Here is a 15,735-nt window from a genome sequence, read left to right on the forward strand (position 1 = left end):
CGTGAGGCAGCCTTGATACTATTCCCCTCTCTGTGAATGTTTCCAAATATCGATCTCGTCAGCAGGTTACCCTTAACCTGCATCTTTTCATTTTTCTTATTCAAGAAAATTTAAAAATGTAATAAACCTCCCTTCTCTCTCTCTTCCTCTCCTTCCCCTCACCTTCTCTGCTGCCCCTCCCCCCTCCCCTGTGTCTCCCCTCCCCCTCCAGGAACTTTCTGCATCATCTCACTGTGCACCTGTGTGGCCGGGATCAACTTTGAGCTGTCACGTTACCCCCGCTACCTGTACGGACTCCCCGACGACATCAGCCATGGCTACGGATGGTCCATGTTCTGTGCGTGGGGGGGCCTGGGCCTCACTCTGATCTCGGGATTCTTCTGTACCTTGGCCCCTTCTGTCCAACCTGTCCCGAGGACCAACTGCCCCAAATCCAGACCCGAGAACGGGACAGTGTGCTAAAACAAGCAGCCCATACTCACACCCACACACATATATATATATAAATATATATATAATATACATATATATGACAAAGCTCAATCAAGACAATGCCAGTGCCAAGGCAGAGTGGGGGTCGGCTCAGGCACCCACACCTCGCCGGACTCTGTGTCGCCTCATCACCGAGATGGGGGAAGGCGTTCCCCTCACGTGGCTCTTCCATCGATCCGTAACTTCTGACTCCGTGGTTTCTTGAGGACAGCGTGAGCATCACCCCTCAAAGACAGGGTCCCAATTCCCACCACTCGCAAGGACGGGGGCATGGAGGGGGGAGGCTGGGAAGAGATGGTGCCTGTGGCCCAGGGTGGCACAGATGTAGACAAGAAAATGCCCTCCCCTGAGCTGACAGGACGGGACACCACCCCAACCCCGATCATATCGCAGAGAAACAACGCCCTTAGTTCATAGAATGTAACCAGTTCTTCGAGGCCATTTCCAGAACCATTTTCTTCTCCTGCTCTTCCTGTTCTGATTTCCTTCCTGGCCGACCAGCGACACACCAGAAAGTGGAAGAGAAAACACACCAAAAGGAAGTTTTCTCTCTGCTGCCAAACTTTTGGATGAAGTTCCGGAGGTGGGAATGGGGAGAGAACGCCGTGCTGAGAGGCAAGACCCACATCAATGAAAGGACACTTCCGTGGATGCTCAGAAAGCCCAGTCTTACCTTCCAGCTGCCTTACACCCAGTTAAACAAGAGGCTGCCCAGCCCTGAACCCAACCTGCGCTCCCTGGGCAGATCGGAGCCTTGGAGTAACCTCTGGTGTGTGTGTGTATGCGTGCATGTATGTGTGCAACAACTTTGGATGGTTTCCTTTTTTTCCTTATCACCTTTTAAAAATACTGCTGGATCATGACTGTTGTCTATCATTTGCGGTGGTTTCCTGGCCCAGGATGGAGGCCCCAGGAACAAGGTGGGCCTCTGTGGGTGCCAGTTCTGCAGCTTGACATCCCTGCTGTGTGTGTGCGCGTCTGTGTTTTCTGAGTGTGGGATTTCTATCATTTGTGTTGCATTTTTCTATTATTTTTAGTGCAGCTGAAATTCCCCGAGGGCAGAACCAAGAACGCAAGCACTGGGCAGAGGACCTGTGGTGCTGCACATCTCGGGGCTGGGATGCCACGGGACTCAGCCCCTAACTTTGGAAGTTCAAGACACATCTGGGCACACAAGCCGTGAGCAAAGAAGGGAGCACAGATCAAGAGGGAGAAGGGGAGTGGCCTCAGTTACCGCTGGATAAAGTCCGTACACCAAACGAGACCTTTCCCTTCCCATCACGGAAGCTGTCCTTTGTCACTGGACATCCACCCCTTTGCTAGGGGTGACCTCTGTACAGAGGAGAGAAAATGGGTCCCATGCAGAGAGAGCCGCCATGTCCCATGGGCTCCAATTTGTATGATATTGTGTAAATTCACAGAGAACTCTTGACTCTTGCCATCTTCGTCCTTTCCCTCTTGATATTCAAGGCCATGAATCCCCAAATCACCATTGTGATGGCTAGCATCCAAGCAGAGGTGGCCTCGGTCCAGCCCAGTGTCCCAGGCTTGGTGGAGCACGTTGGCACTGCAGGTGTTGGCGAGCTGTGATGTCGGCCAGAGGGTTGTGAAAGCTATGGGGACGGGATCTGCTGGCAGGAGTGGGCAGCAGCAGCCAGTGGTCACCTCGGTGACCCCACAGGGCCCGAGCAGCCCTGGTAGGCAAAGAGTGACTTCCCCGAGCAGTCCAGCCATGGGTCCACCGCATAGCCGAGGATTCAGTTGTTTCATAACTGAATGTGCTCTGGGCACTTTGCCTCTCACTCAGCAGCCTTCCCCCCAGTCGTGCCCTCTGTTTCATCTCCCTGTCTTCTGCCCCATCTCCTCTCCAGCTCCCCCCTTCCCCCACCTATGAACCATTTCCTTTCTCACTCTTCCACCCACCAGGCTCTAAGTCCTGCCTCTCTCCTCATCTGCTCTTATTGACTGTGTGTGTATGTGTGTGTGCAATTCGCGTCCAAATAGGGCATCTGACATGCGCGGATGGGTGTGAGTGTGGGTCTCTGTGTGTGTGTATCTCTGGTGCATTTTGTGTACATTTGTGTCAATGCACACCTGGACACAGATCTGGGTGTACTACTCAAGACTTCCTTGCTAGCGACACGGGTCAGCTTCCTCACAAAGGCTCACGTGTGAGTGCCCTGTGCGTGGGGTGCTGGGAGACGACCTGGCGGGAAATGCTGTTAGTTCCCAATTGTACCTCTAAGGATGACTTTTAAAAACAGAGGATTTATTCTATGAGAAAGGAGAGAATTTTCAGGAGAACCCAGTGTTTCAATTGTTTAGGAAATTTTTAAAAAATAATTTTCTTTGAAAAGTTCAATTTCCCACTTCAGGGGAAAGGCGTACTTGGGCTTGAGGAAAAGTAAGGGGAAGTATCTCAGATTGAGAGACCCGTGCCTCGCTTCCAGGCCTCTGGGCTGGGGTCCACCTGCAGGGAGAGGTGGGGGCCACCAGCCTTCGTTTGGGGCAGAGGGCTTGTCTGTGACCAGATCACAGGGCTTGTGACCAGATTCGAACTTCAGCTAGTTCCCAGTTGTGGAAAAATGGAGAAAGAAATTCCAAACAGGGCAATTTGTAAACAGTCACTTAAATTCTTCTTAAGTAACTTTTCTTAAGGAACCAGTACTGTTCACCAACCTGTGATTCATACCCCTTTTTTTTAAATCCTGTGCTTGCCAGCACTCTCTCTGACTGCTCATCTTTATTGCTGTTGTTGAGTCGCTGAGTGGTGTCCGACTCTTTGTGACCCCATGGACTGCAGCGCACCAGGCTCCCCTGTCCTTCACTGTCTCCCAGAGTTTGCTCAAACTCATGTCCACTGAGTCAGTGATGCCATCCAACCATCTCATCCTCTGTTGCCCCCTTCTCCTCCTGCCCTCAATCTTTCCCAGCATCAGGGTCTTTTCCAATGAGTTGGCTCTTTGCATCAGGTCATCTTTATAACAGACCTTTAACATAGCCTGCTGCATCCGTTTGAAGTGTCCCTAAAATGTTAGGAGAACTCCTAGGAAAGAAGGAAACCACCTGGGCTCAGCTCACCATCAGCAGAGCAGGAGCTTGGACCTGCTTTCTTGGTCACGGGGCCAGAAAGGTACAGACGCACACACCCTGGTTCTGCGTCTGCTCGGGGCCAGGAAAGGCCTGGCCACACAGACAGGATGGAAGCCCTGGGCAGGTGGCCAGTCCTGGCTGTGGGAGAACCGCCCTGATGACCTCGATCCCTCCAGCATAGGGACTGGATCCCAGATGAAGACATACCACCCCAAGCTCCTACTGAAGCTGTCATGCTGTGAGGGCTGAGGAGGAAGACCAGGAAGAGAGGAAGGAGGAGGCTCAATCTGCGAGCCTCTTTAGCTCAGACCCTGCTCACCCCAGGTCAGAGTAAGACCCAACCCTCTGGTGGGTTTCATGGTCAGCAGCCTTACCCACCAGCCCACACCCCAGATCAAGGTCGAATTCCCTACAGATGTATAGACAAAGCCTATACTGTGTATGTGTTCTGAGCTCCATGCAAGTCAACCTTGATCCCAGGACCTATTTCTGCTTCTGTTCCTTGCCCTATGACCCTGGGGATTCAGGAAAGTGGGGTGCCTGCCTGGAAAGGGTCCTAGTTCTTTCTCTCCCCATCTTGAGAGTTTTGGTTTCTTCTTCTGTTTGCTATTCCCTTCTCTCTACTCACTTCCCCTTTCCCTCTGCATCAACTTCAATCAACTAAGTAATTAAGGAATGTGTCTTTAGAGAGGCTCATATGCTCCAAGCAGCCCCCGCCCCCACCCCACTCCTTGTTTGTTGGGGCTGTAGGTTTCATGAGTTCTGTGTTTCCCTGGCATCAAAGTATAAGGAAATTTCTAGTGTACCTGTTCCAGCTTCAATCCTCCTGCAAGCCCCAGCCTTTTAAGAACTAGACCTTTTTCATTTCAGGGATCACAATGTCACAAAGACTCAGTGACTCCACCATATCAAGACAAAGCCTTCCTGCTTCACATGTCTTTATGTGGCACCCTGGGCCTTGGTGCCATTTGGGTATATTCTCTGGTTGGGAGTGAGCGGTTCCTCCTACCAATGCTTGCCTTTCCTTTAATGAGGGAAGAAGGTGCCCTGAGACTCTGAGTCTGGGCTGTACATCTTAATATTCACCCACAATCACAATGAGAGGTCTGAGATTAAAGAACTGCATGTAGTTGTCCTGATTTAGTGGGAGGATGGGCTGCTTAGGGCTCCAAAGCTGCCTACCTGAGTCAGATTCAGGGACGTGAAATCAAGTACATCAGCCAGAGGCATTTAGAATGGACTCTTCACCTGGATTATTCTGAATGCATTCAGTTCAGTTCAGTCATTCAGTCATGTCTGATTCTTTGCCACCCCATGAACTGCAGCACGCCAGGCTTCCCTGTCCATTACCAACTCCCGGAGCTTGGTCAAACTCATGTCCATTAAGTCAGTGATGAGAGCATTAGTGAACTGATTTTCAAGTATCTGGGGAGGGAAGGAGTAGGAAGAACACTCTGGTCATCTTTGGTGTGATTTGTGAAGGATGTTTGCTTGCTTCTTGTAACTAAAGAGAAGCTGTTCTTCAAAGTATGTTTCCTCTGCTCCAGGGACCAGTCTTTCCCAGGGACTCGTCCAGCCCTTTCCAGGGCAGAATGATGAGCCATGGGGTGATTTGACCGCAGATAGAAGTAGTTGGTGCATAACAGCTGGGTTGGCTTCTGTGCTGTCTTCCAGCTGCTATGTAACTGAGTAAGGGGACAGAGTTTTAAATCAGCCCCCTTGAATCGATGGTCACAGAAGCTCCAGATGCCCCTCAACACAGTCACCTTGGTGGGCTGGGTTTTCCCTCTTTCCATTGATGTCTCCCTGGGGCAAAATGTTTCTTAAACATTGTTAGTTCTTAGACTCCATTGTTATTGGCTATTTGACTTTTTTTCTTCCTGAATAACACTTACCCATTGTAGAAAATTAGAAAAATAAAATACAAAAGAAAAAAGTCCTAGAAGGTTGTTCATAATTCCATGTCTGTGAGACATCATAATGGCCATAGCCCCGATACCTGCCCAATCGGTGGTGTCTCTGGGTTGGCAATTGGAGCCTGGGGTGCAGCCCGTGACTACAGAGTCATACTGGTCTGTGTGGAGTTGAGGGCTTCCCTAGTGGCTCAGATGATCAAAAATCTGCCTCCAATGCAGGAGACCCAGGTTTGATCCCTGGGTCTGGAAGTTCCCCTGGAGAAGGGAATGGCAACCCACTCCAGTATTCTTGCCTGGAAAATTCCATGGACAGAAGAGCCTGGCAGGATACAGTCCATGGGGTCATGTGGAGCTGAGCCTGTGTTCAAGGCAATGAGAGCATAGGGCTTTGAGCCCCCAGAGGTAGCAAACAGGCCTTTGAAGCAGCTCAATGCCAGAGCTTAGGGGCAGTGTAGAACAGAGCTAAAGGCTTCCTACTTTGTGATTTCTTTCTTCTTTTTTTTTTTTTTTTTTCTATTTCTTTTCTTTTGGAGTGCCATCTCAATCTAATGATAGATATAGGAGTACTGAAGCCAGAGTGAGTCGCTAATTCAGCTACACTTGTCTAAGGCAGTTACTGTTCATCTCACTTCAGTTCTGTGCTGAAATGATTGGTGACTCTGGGCACTGTGTATTCTCCATACTTGAACTTCCTCATCCACAAAATGAGGATAGTGATAACACTTTACCTCATGGTATATTAAGGGTGACCAAAGTGGTTTGCAAACCAGAAGTGTCATATAAAGTACACACTGTTCAGATTCTCCTACAGCAGTCAAGCCCCCACTGAATGGAATTCTTCCATGTAGTTTCTGAGCTTCACTGCAGAAAGGAAAACCTAGAATGGGAGGACCGCTGCTCAACAGGTGGTACTAACTTAAGCATGTGGATTTTATTCAGTCATCCAGGTTCCTCAGAGAAGTCGGCTCCTTAATTTACCCACTCTCAGGCTTCCTTCCTTTTATCCAAAGTCAGCTTTGCCAAGAGCACTCTTAATCCCTCTTTATTATTCCCAGAGGTGATGAAATAAGTAAACCATATGTAGAAAACAGCATATATGAGCTAAAACAGTTAACTGTTAACCAAGATGCATATTCAATGCCCTTTTTTTTTTTTTTTTTACCATTCTCCTAGCATTAATAATTCTCACTGTCCTTGCCCAAGGGGTTGGGAACACATCAGATTTCTGAAACATTCTAATGGTCTTTTAAGTTGAAGATGGGAATGAGTGTTAAGCCACTGGGATCTTTCTCTGGTCAGTTGGTGAAGAAGATGGCTTTGTCAGAAGCACATGGGTTCTGATAGGTTCTTATGATGCATTCACTGGGAGTTGTTCTGGGCTCGATCCTGTTGGGGAAAAACTCAATCCTAGGTTCTAAACAAGGAAAGATTACATTTCCCAAAGGGTCAGCATGCTTTCTGCTTTGCAGGGGATCAGCTTACAGTGTTACGATGAGACCACCTGTAAGGGAAAGCTGAGTCATTCATTGCTCCCAATATGGTTGGAGCCCAGCCAGGGATGGAGGAACCACCCAACCGCAGGGGGTGTGTGTTCACCACTGAGAAACAGAAAACTGGGTATCAGCACGGGGGTCCCAGAGCTGTAACTCAAACCTGGCCTCACTCTGCTAGACACCAAGCTCAGCAACTGCCACCCCTGCTCTTCACTTGCAAGGACTGGGTGTTCACTCCTCGGGGACCTCTGCGTCCCTCTGTCCCCTCCTGGCTAAGCGTTTCCCTTCCTCTCTGGGTCACCTTAGACCTTTCCTGGCCTGAGTGTATCCGTGTGTCTGTGTCGCTGTGACTATAAATCTGCCTTTCACATACAGAGCTTTCATAACTCCTCCTCCTCTTTCCCCATCTCCACCCATGGTGTGACTGTTTTGCTATTCAAGACTATCTGTAAAAATGTACAAATAAAAATGGAAACTGAAAATAGCGTGGAGGGAATTGAGACTAGACAGATGCGTTGCTGTAGCCCTCAGTTTTCTGAGGACTTACGTGGACTGCCCGGAAACCCCACTCGGGGTGGGATTCCAAGGCAGGGAAGCCACTGGCCCAGGAGGTTGTTTTTTGTTTTGGTTTTTTCCTGGTTGTTTCTCTGACAGTCACGAGTGTCTGCTTGGAACTCTCTGTTTGAAAGGTTTGGGCCTTTCAAGTGAAATGCATTTTCTGAAAAGTAAAAGTAAGTCATCCAAGTGTGAAGGTGAAGGTTATCGCGAAGGTCAACACAGAGACCCGATCCGGGGGTGGTTTTAATTGCTTTGTCACGGGCTCTCTCAGGGCCTTGGGCGAATCTTGTTACCTCACCGTTGTCTCTGCGTCCTCTCAGCCAAACAGGGGGGCTTCCAGGGCTCCTGGGGCACCCAGTCACCTTGGCCATCCTGCTGCTATTTTGGGAAAGTCTTCGAACCCATGCTGGAGCGCGCTTACTGTGGGAGGTACATTCGAGAGTCCCTCCTTGCTGCTCTCGCCCCACGCTTTCACTCCTCGGAAAGTAACCTCAAGCTAACAGCCAGTTTGTGCTCAGAGTCCAAAGCCTTTTATCTACCTTTTCATTCTCAGACACCTTTCCACCCACTCTAACGATCTCATTTTACTATTGTTACTGACAGAGAGCTGTCAGTAGGAGGAAGAGTCTCAAAGGAGATGATGTGTGTGAATTGCTTTGTAATCTATGACTTACTCTACCAACCTGGTGGCTACTGTCGGAAGCAGGGGGTCTGGCTCAGGATGCGATCGAATCAGAACAATGAAAGCCTTGGTGGGAGGGGAGGGGAGAGGCGGAGGGCAAGCAGGGGTGGGGTGGGTGGCGGTAGAGGTAAGATAAAACTTTTGGAGGAGGAAATGGCAGAATCACAGAGCATCCTCAGCATGGCAGCAGAGAAGGGTCCCCAAAAGGCTGGGCACCCCGAAGAGGAAGTAGGAAAGAGGAACATGGGCAGGTAATCCTATAATACAAAGAGCTGCCTTCCCCTAGGGCTGAGAAGACTAGCTGCTTCAGGGGCGGGATTCACACCAAGCTTGGCCAGTGACCTAACCCTTCCTCCTCCATGGTACTATCAATCCAAACCTTTCTGCTCTCTGATGGTTCAGTGGCCATCTCTGGGGGCAGTGCTGTCCAGCAGATACAATACAATGCAAGCACCATATGCCATCTTAAATATCCCAGTGGCCCCATTTTTAAAAGTCCAAAGAAACAGATGAGATTAATTTTAATACCTGTTTTAACCCAACATATATATAAAAAAAAAGTATCATTTCAACATGGAATCAAAAAATAACATTTCAACATGGACTTGGTATAAAAATTACTGAGCTATTTGATGTTCTTTATATTTTTTTCCAAATGAAGTCTTCAAAATTTGATGTGAATTTTGCTCTTAGAAAACACATCAGTTTGGACCAGCTACATTTCCAGGGCTCAGTAACCCCAGGAGGCCACCAGCTACCATATATAAGACAGCAAAGATTTAGACTCTCGGTTAGGAGTTGGAATCCCCCCTCACCTATGAGTCACTCAGACCTCATGGCTAATAGGCTGGAGATCTGTGATGGCCCTGAGTAGAAAGCCCAGGAGTGATGTCCAGGCTGCCATCCTAGCCGAGGAGAGGACTGCTGCTTGTCAAACACGTCACATCTGGCCCAGAGGGTAAGTGCTACCCTTGGACACAGCCCCAGATGACCCATCAGAGTTCTAGAAGCCACAAAGCAAGTCACTTTTTTCAGCTATAGGAGCTCTAACTTATCCTTTATCTAGACGCCCTTTATCTGAGGGTGGAGAGAGGACCAGGCGGACCTTTTCTTTGTCAGGAACAAAGATCTCCACAACCTCTTGTCGCCTGGTCCAGTCACCTGCTAATAGCATCTCACCAACATTCAGAGCTGTTTTCTCAACCCCTTACTTTCCTTAAATGCTAAAAGAGCAGTGAAAAGAGCAGTGGCCACAGGCAGACTGGGTCTCCTAGGAGGTGGCAATGACACACTGTCCCTTACTTTGGGACTCAGGGTCCACTATTGCCCACCTCTCTTCCCTGCCTGGAGGCCTTCCTTAGATTTGAAGAAACCTCTTTGGGGGTGGAGACAAGAAGCGAGATCTTTAGTGCCAAGTACAGAATAAAATGCAAGCAAACAACCCCTGGGCGTTCTCAAAGCATTTAGAAGACCCAATATGACATGGTTGGGTTCATTTAAAATACCACATTCTGAGCCCTGTGTTACTGAGCAAAAGAGAATGAGCTGATTCGGTGAGTATGTTTTATATTTGATCATTAGACAGGGACCATAGCTGACAAAACTCTCAAAACACCTGGAGTGTTTCTGGTCCACCAGATTATTGCTCAGTCAATAGACATTGATTTACCTTTAATTTGCATAGTGCTTTCTGATTGGTTAGACAAGGTGTGATGTGTTCTGCAGGATTCCAACATCACCTCTGCCCTCGGAGGTAGCAATTCCTGTGGTTATTGGTGCTAAAATAAGATTAAATATTATGTTATTTTGTTCTGATACGATGTGAATATGTGTCGTTTACTCTTAACAAGAATGCTACATCTTATCAGATCTATTGTACTGTCTGTTCCTTCTCATAGTTAATTAATTACAGGAAAGGTGATCCAAACCAGATCTCAAAACTATTGTGCTATTCTGAGAGGTGAATTTAACAGGGATGTGGGAGGGGTGGGATGAAAAGGGAAATTGCCAGGTTCCTGTGACTTTGCAAGAACTGAGGAAGCAGAGAGCATTTGGGGACTTCTGACACTGACTGCATCTTGCAATTTTCTTTTTTGAATTTGGCAGAAATACTGTATTTCCATCGATTGAAGAAAAAAAAAGTGGTAATTAAATGACTTGTTCATGGAAAAAATAAAAATAAATAACCTGTCAGTTGTGGAATGTAAACTGATTAAACAATTAAATAAAGAAGATCATGTTGTGTGTTTTAAGTGATTGTGTCTGCTTGGGGAAGAGGGGTCGACCCTGTGCTCTTGGATGGTAAATGATGGTTCTCCCTCAGGCGTTGTACGAGGAAAAAAATTAAATGACTCATGTAGGTAACAGACTGAAAACTGTAATCCTGAAGGAAATAGACAGTGAACATTTCAAGCACGTGTAAGCCAAAGGCACATGCTTTTCACATTGGCTGGGGCATGGGGAGGGATTCAGAGAAAAACCAGGAAACTATTGTTCTTTTTCTCCTAGTGTTGACATTCATAACATTTTTTTAGAGGCTTTATGAGATGCTCAAATTACTGGTTACATTTTAACTTGCCATCCTATTTCTTAGCTTAGTAAGGAGAGAAATTTCTCTTAACAGTTTTCATCATCCCTATCCCACCTTAGAATTCCAGTTCTTTTCCACCCATGTGCCTTTTAAATGTTTCTAGCTCACCCCTGGGGAGGACATCTTCCCTAGATGGGGGGAGGTCAAAGGTGATGGGAGGCAGTTGTTTTCTAAGGATAACATGTCAGTATCTTGACTTTTAAGCCAGAGTGACTAGCTCTGCCTGATATAAGTGGAAAAGCCGTTTACTTAAAAGACATGAGTAGCTGGAAGCCCACAGTGCAGGCAGGAAGAGATGAGCAGCTAGCTGGCCAGAATCATACTCATTCCAGTCTGAACTCGACACCACAGCTGGCCGGTCGCTGCTATTACCCTGGAGATGGAAGATGGCTGGGCTGCCTCTGTCATTGGGGTGAATCCCCAGGTACCTGCTTCTTCCAGTCAGTACCCCCAGGGTCAGAATCCTAGGTGGAGGCACCATCTGAGGGAACCAGGAAAACAGGTTCTAGAGCCCTGAGCTTCCCTCTTGGTTGATGGGCTCTGCCTTCCACCAAGAGTCAAAGAGGAGACAGTTCTCCAGCCCCAGGAAGGGGTGTAGATGCTGAGCATCAAAAAGGGGAAATATCCATTAAAGGTGGGAGAGCTGAGCCAGAGGAAGGACCCGTGCGTAAGAGGCACGTTGCCGTGTCTCTGTATGGGGCATCTGAACAGTGTCCAGTGGCTCTGTGTATAATCTTCATGGCAGTGATGAGCACCATGGCTGGCAGCCTCTGCTGATAGACGTGCACAGTGTTGGGCATTGTAGGGGGCTTCCCGGATGGCGCTAGAGGTAAAGAACCCGCCTTCCAATGCAGAAGGCATAAGAGAGGCGGGTTGGATCCCTGGGTCTGTAAGATCCCCTAGAGGAGAGTGCAGCAACCCGCTCCAGTATTCTTGCCTGGAGAATTCCATGGACAGAGGAGCCTGGAGGGCTACAGTCCATGGGGGTCACACAGAGTCTGACACAACCGAGTGACTAAGCGCACGTGCACAGGCGTTGTACAGGAAGACCTGCCTAGATTTAGGCACTAATATAGTCAGTATCTGGTAAGTGTCACCCAACACTCTCAAGCAGTTCTCCACATCTCAGAGGGTACTGATCAGATGTCCTACGATTTGACTCAGTTCTGACCCCGTCTACCTGGAGACAGTGTCACACTCAGAGGGCTCAGTCCCACAATGTTGTCCCCACTTTGCACACCAGTCAGAAGTCCAGGTTGTCACCTGTGCTTTTGATTGACTGGCTATAAACGGGAGGTTGCCTCCTTGAGTTCAATTAATTTGCTAGAGCAGCTTATGGGACTCAGGAAAACAATTTACTTACTAGATGAAGGGTTTATTAGGAAAGAGTTTAACTCTGGAACAGACAGGTGGGAGAGACGCATAGGGCCTGGGATGGGGATCAAGGGGCAGACCTTCTGTGTCCTCTGCAGCCAGCGGAAGCTCCCAGCATCTCTGTGTTCACCAGCCCTTGTTGTTTAGTCACTAAGTTCCATCTGACTCTTTTGCAACCTCATAGACTATAGCCTGGCCTCAGACTCCACTGTTCATGGGATTTTCCAGGCAAAAATACTGGAATGGGTTGCCATTTCCTTCTTCAGGGGATCTTCCCAAGGGATCAAACCCAGGTCTCCTGCACTGGTGAACAGTTCTTTACCACTGCACCACATGGGAAGTCACCAACCCTGAAAGTCTCCAAACCATGTCCTTTTGGGTTTTTATGGAGGCTTCATTACATAAGTATAATTATATTACTGGCCATTTCCTCCACACTCCCCAGAAGACTGGGGCATGAAATTGAAAGTTCCAACCCTCTAATCACCTGGCTGATTCCCTTAACAAGCAGCCCCCCATCCTTAGTGACTTTCCAAAACTACCTCGTTAACATAAATTCTGCTGCTGCTGCTGCTGCTGCTGGTAAGCCGCTTCAGTCGTGTCCCACTCTGTGCGACCCCATAGATGGCAGCCCACCAGGCTCCCACATCCCTAGGATTCTCTAGGCAAGAATACTGGAGTGGGTTGCCATTTCCTTCTCCAATGCATGAAAGTGAAAAGTCAAAGTGAAGTTGCTCAGTCATGTCCGACTCTTCGCAACCCCATGGACTGCAGCCCCAGGCTCCTCCGTCCATGGGATTTTCCAGGCAAGAGTACTGGAGTGGGGTGCCATTGCCTTCTCCTAACAGAAATTCTAGTGTGGTTGAAAAGGGCTTGTTATGAATAATAAGATACTTCTTCCACCTTTATGAAACTGGAGGTCTTTCAGAATTTCAGAAACTGATGACAAAGGAGCAAATAGTAGAACCAAAGATGCTCCTGTTATTTTTTTTCTCTTAGGAAATCCTCGGGGCTTTAGGAGCTGTGTGCCAGCAACAGGGATGGAGACCTATGTGTGTTTCTTACTATAAATAACTATCACAAGTGTAATTTTTTTAAAAAGGAAACATATTCTGGAAGTAATCGAAATAAACAGTTAAAACATTTCAAAAGTAAGTACAGGTTAAAGGTAGTGCCTTACAGAATGAGTGAAGGCAAGTTTAACTTGAAGAAATGGGAGACCAGAATCCTAAGGGTCCCCTGCCCTCCTTGTTAGTAATGTCACCTGGAAGAGAGAAGAGAAACACCACTGATCTTAAGAAATGAGCAGGGCCTTTCAGTCCAGCTACCTTCAAGGAGAAAAGCTTCTGCCCCTGCCAGGGCTGAGGTGAGGAGGACTGGGAGCCTGTGACCAGAAGGTCCTATGAGTTTGCTTTGTGCTGCAGTATTCTGACCTAGAAAAGACTCTGATTCTGGGAAAGACTGAAGGCAAAAGGAGAAGGAGGCAGCAGAGGATGAGATGGTTAGATAGCATCACTGACTCGATGGACATGAATTGGAGCAAACTCCAGGAGATAGTGCAGAACAGAGGAGCCTTGCTGCAGTCCATGGGTGGCAAAAGTTGGACGTGACTTAGCAACTGAACAATCCAACAACAAAAATCAACAAAAGGAAAAGGCAGGTAGGACAGAGTTCAGGAGAGAGGAGATAGTTTCCAGCGGTCCTCCCCTCATGGATTCGTACCAACAGTGCTTAATTCTCCCAGCAAATCTGTATAACAATAGAAGTATTGCTAACCAGGGGAGTTGACCAGAACTTTAGTGTCCAGGGACTTGACTTGAAAGAGGGTCAGTCAAGTGGGCATGTACTCAGCCTCCAGAGGTCAGACAAGGTCTTCACCATACATCACACTATTGGCATAAATTATCCAGAACGGCCCAAGGTAAACCAGTAAACAAAGACACTGACCAGACTGATGTTCCAAGGGCTTAGAGGTTATCTCTCAGGAGCCACTGAATCAGAATCTGCATTTTAACGTGATCTCCAGGTGATTTGTATGCACTGATCTGAAGATTCACTCGCCTAGCTATGTGATTTGATCATCTGTCTCAACACTTCTGCTGATGTCTTTTATCTAGATCAAGATCACAGGATGATTTCAAAGGGCAATGAAAAACATTGTCCCAATCTGAGGTCTTAACGCTGATTGAAACAGGTATCATTTTTTAAAAATGTATTTTATTGAAGTCTAGTTGATTTATAAGGTTGTGCTAGTTTCTGCTATACAGCAAAGTGATTCAATTATACATCTACATATATGTTCTTTTTCATATTCTTTCCCATTATGGTTTATTACAGGATATTGAATATAGTTCCCTGTGCTATACAGTAGGATTTGCTGTTTATCCAATCTATGTATAATAGTTTGCCTCTGCTAATCCCACACCCCCAACCCACCCCTCCACCTCCCCCTCGGCAACCACAAGTCTGTTCTGCGTGCATGACTCATAACAGGTATCGTTTTTAACTAACGTGCCAAGAACAATACCTGCTGCTGAGTCTAATGCTGGTTTTTAGGGTCACCACTGGAGAACAAAGCCAAGTAAGTAGGTTTTGTTTCTCCCAGTGAGCAGGTTTGAACTCTGCAGCAGCTGCCCCAGGAGCAGGTGTGTGTAACACCATGAGGTTTCAACCCTGGAGGGAAAGCAGGCGTGGGGTGGCTCTGAGGGGAGGAGGTCACCTCTTGCTGAAACAGTCTGGACCACAAGACAGAGTTGATCTGGAGTGAGGGGACTTGGAGGCCCTTCACCCTTACCCCTCCTTTCGTGTTTTTTGTGAATGAGATGCCAAGCTTTAGTTGATGACAGCATAACTTAGTGGTCATAAGCAAGGACTCTGTACTCAGATGGCTTGGGCTCAAATTTGGCACCATCTACCAGCGGTATAACCTTGGGCAAGATACTTATCCTTTCTGAGCCTCACTTGCCCCCTCAGCGAATGAGGATGATACTAGTAATATCCACTTTGTGGGGCTGCTGTGAAGATAAAATGGGTTCATATTGTCCATGTACTTAAAACAGTGCCTGGCATGTACTAGCTGCTGTACACAAATTACAATCTCATGGAAGAATTCAATGGCCTCTGTGAAGACCTACTGACTAGGGAGATTTGGTCAGAACGTATGAGTCTGGGACTAAATCTTGGAACAGAGCCTTCGAAAAGAAAGGCAGTGGAGGACTTCCCTGATGGTGCAGTGGATAAGAATCCACCTGCCTTGGTTAGTGTGTGCATGCCCAGTTGTGCCCAACTCTTTGCGACCCCGTGGACTGTAGCCTACCAGGCTCCTCGGTCCATGGGATTTCCTAGGCAAGAACAGTAGAGTGGGTTGCCATTTCCTTCTCCAGGGGACCTTCCAAACCCAAAGATCAGACTTGCTTAGTCGCAGAGCAGTTAAGCCTGTGCGCTATAGCTACTGACGCCCATTTGCCTAGAAGCCATGCTCTGCAACAAGAGGAGCCACCACAGTGAGAAGCCCGAGAACCGCACCTAGAGGGTAGT

The 15,735-nt window shown here is 47.8% G+C and overlaps 1 protein-coding gene across 2 annotated transcripts in view; it reads left to right on the forward strand.

Moving 5' to 3' along the window:
- Positions 1-10,486, forward strand: part of TMEM178B (transmembrane protein 178B) — a 410,618-nt gene extending 400,132 nt beyond the window's left edge. The window contains exons 4-5 of one of the 2 annotated variants that reach the window (XR_006059714.2): positions 212-1,261; positions 1,530-10,486. Coding sequence is in view for 1 of the 2 variants with exons in the window: in XM_042248929.2 (XP_042104863.1) it covers positions 212-462 (251 nt within the window). In the remaining variant the exon portion in view is untranslated. Of the gene's footprint in view, positions 1-211 lie in introns of both variants that reach the window. The other variant, XM_042248929.2, reaches the window with a different exon arrangement.
- Positions 10,487-15,735: the final 5,249 nt, after the last annotated feature.

Source organism: Ovis aries, chromosome 4 (assembly GCF_016772045.2).
Source record: "Ovis aries strain OAR_USU_Benz2616 breed Rambouillet chromosome 4, ARS-UI_Ramb_v3.0, whole genome shotgun sequence".
Taxonomy (NCBI): domain Eukaryota; kingdom Metazoa; phylum Chordata; class Mammalia; order Artiodactyla; family Bovidae; genus Ovis; species Ovis aries.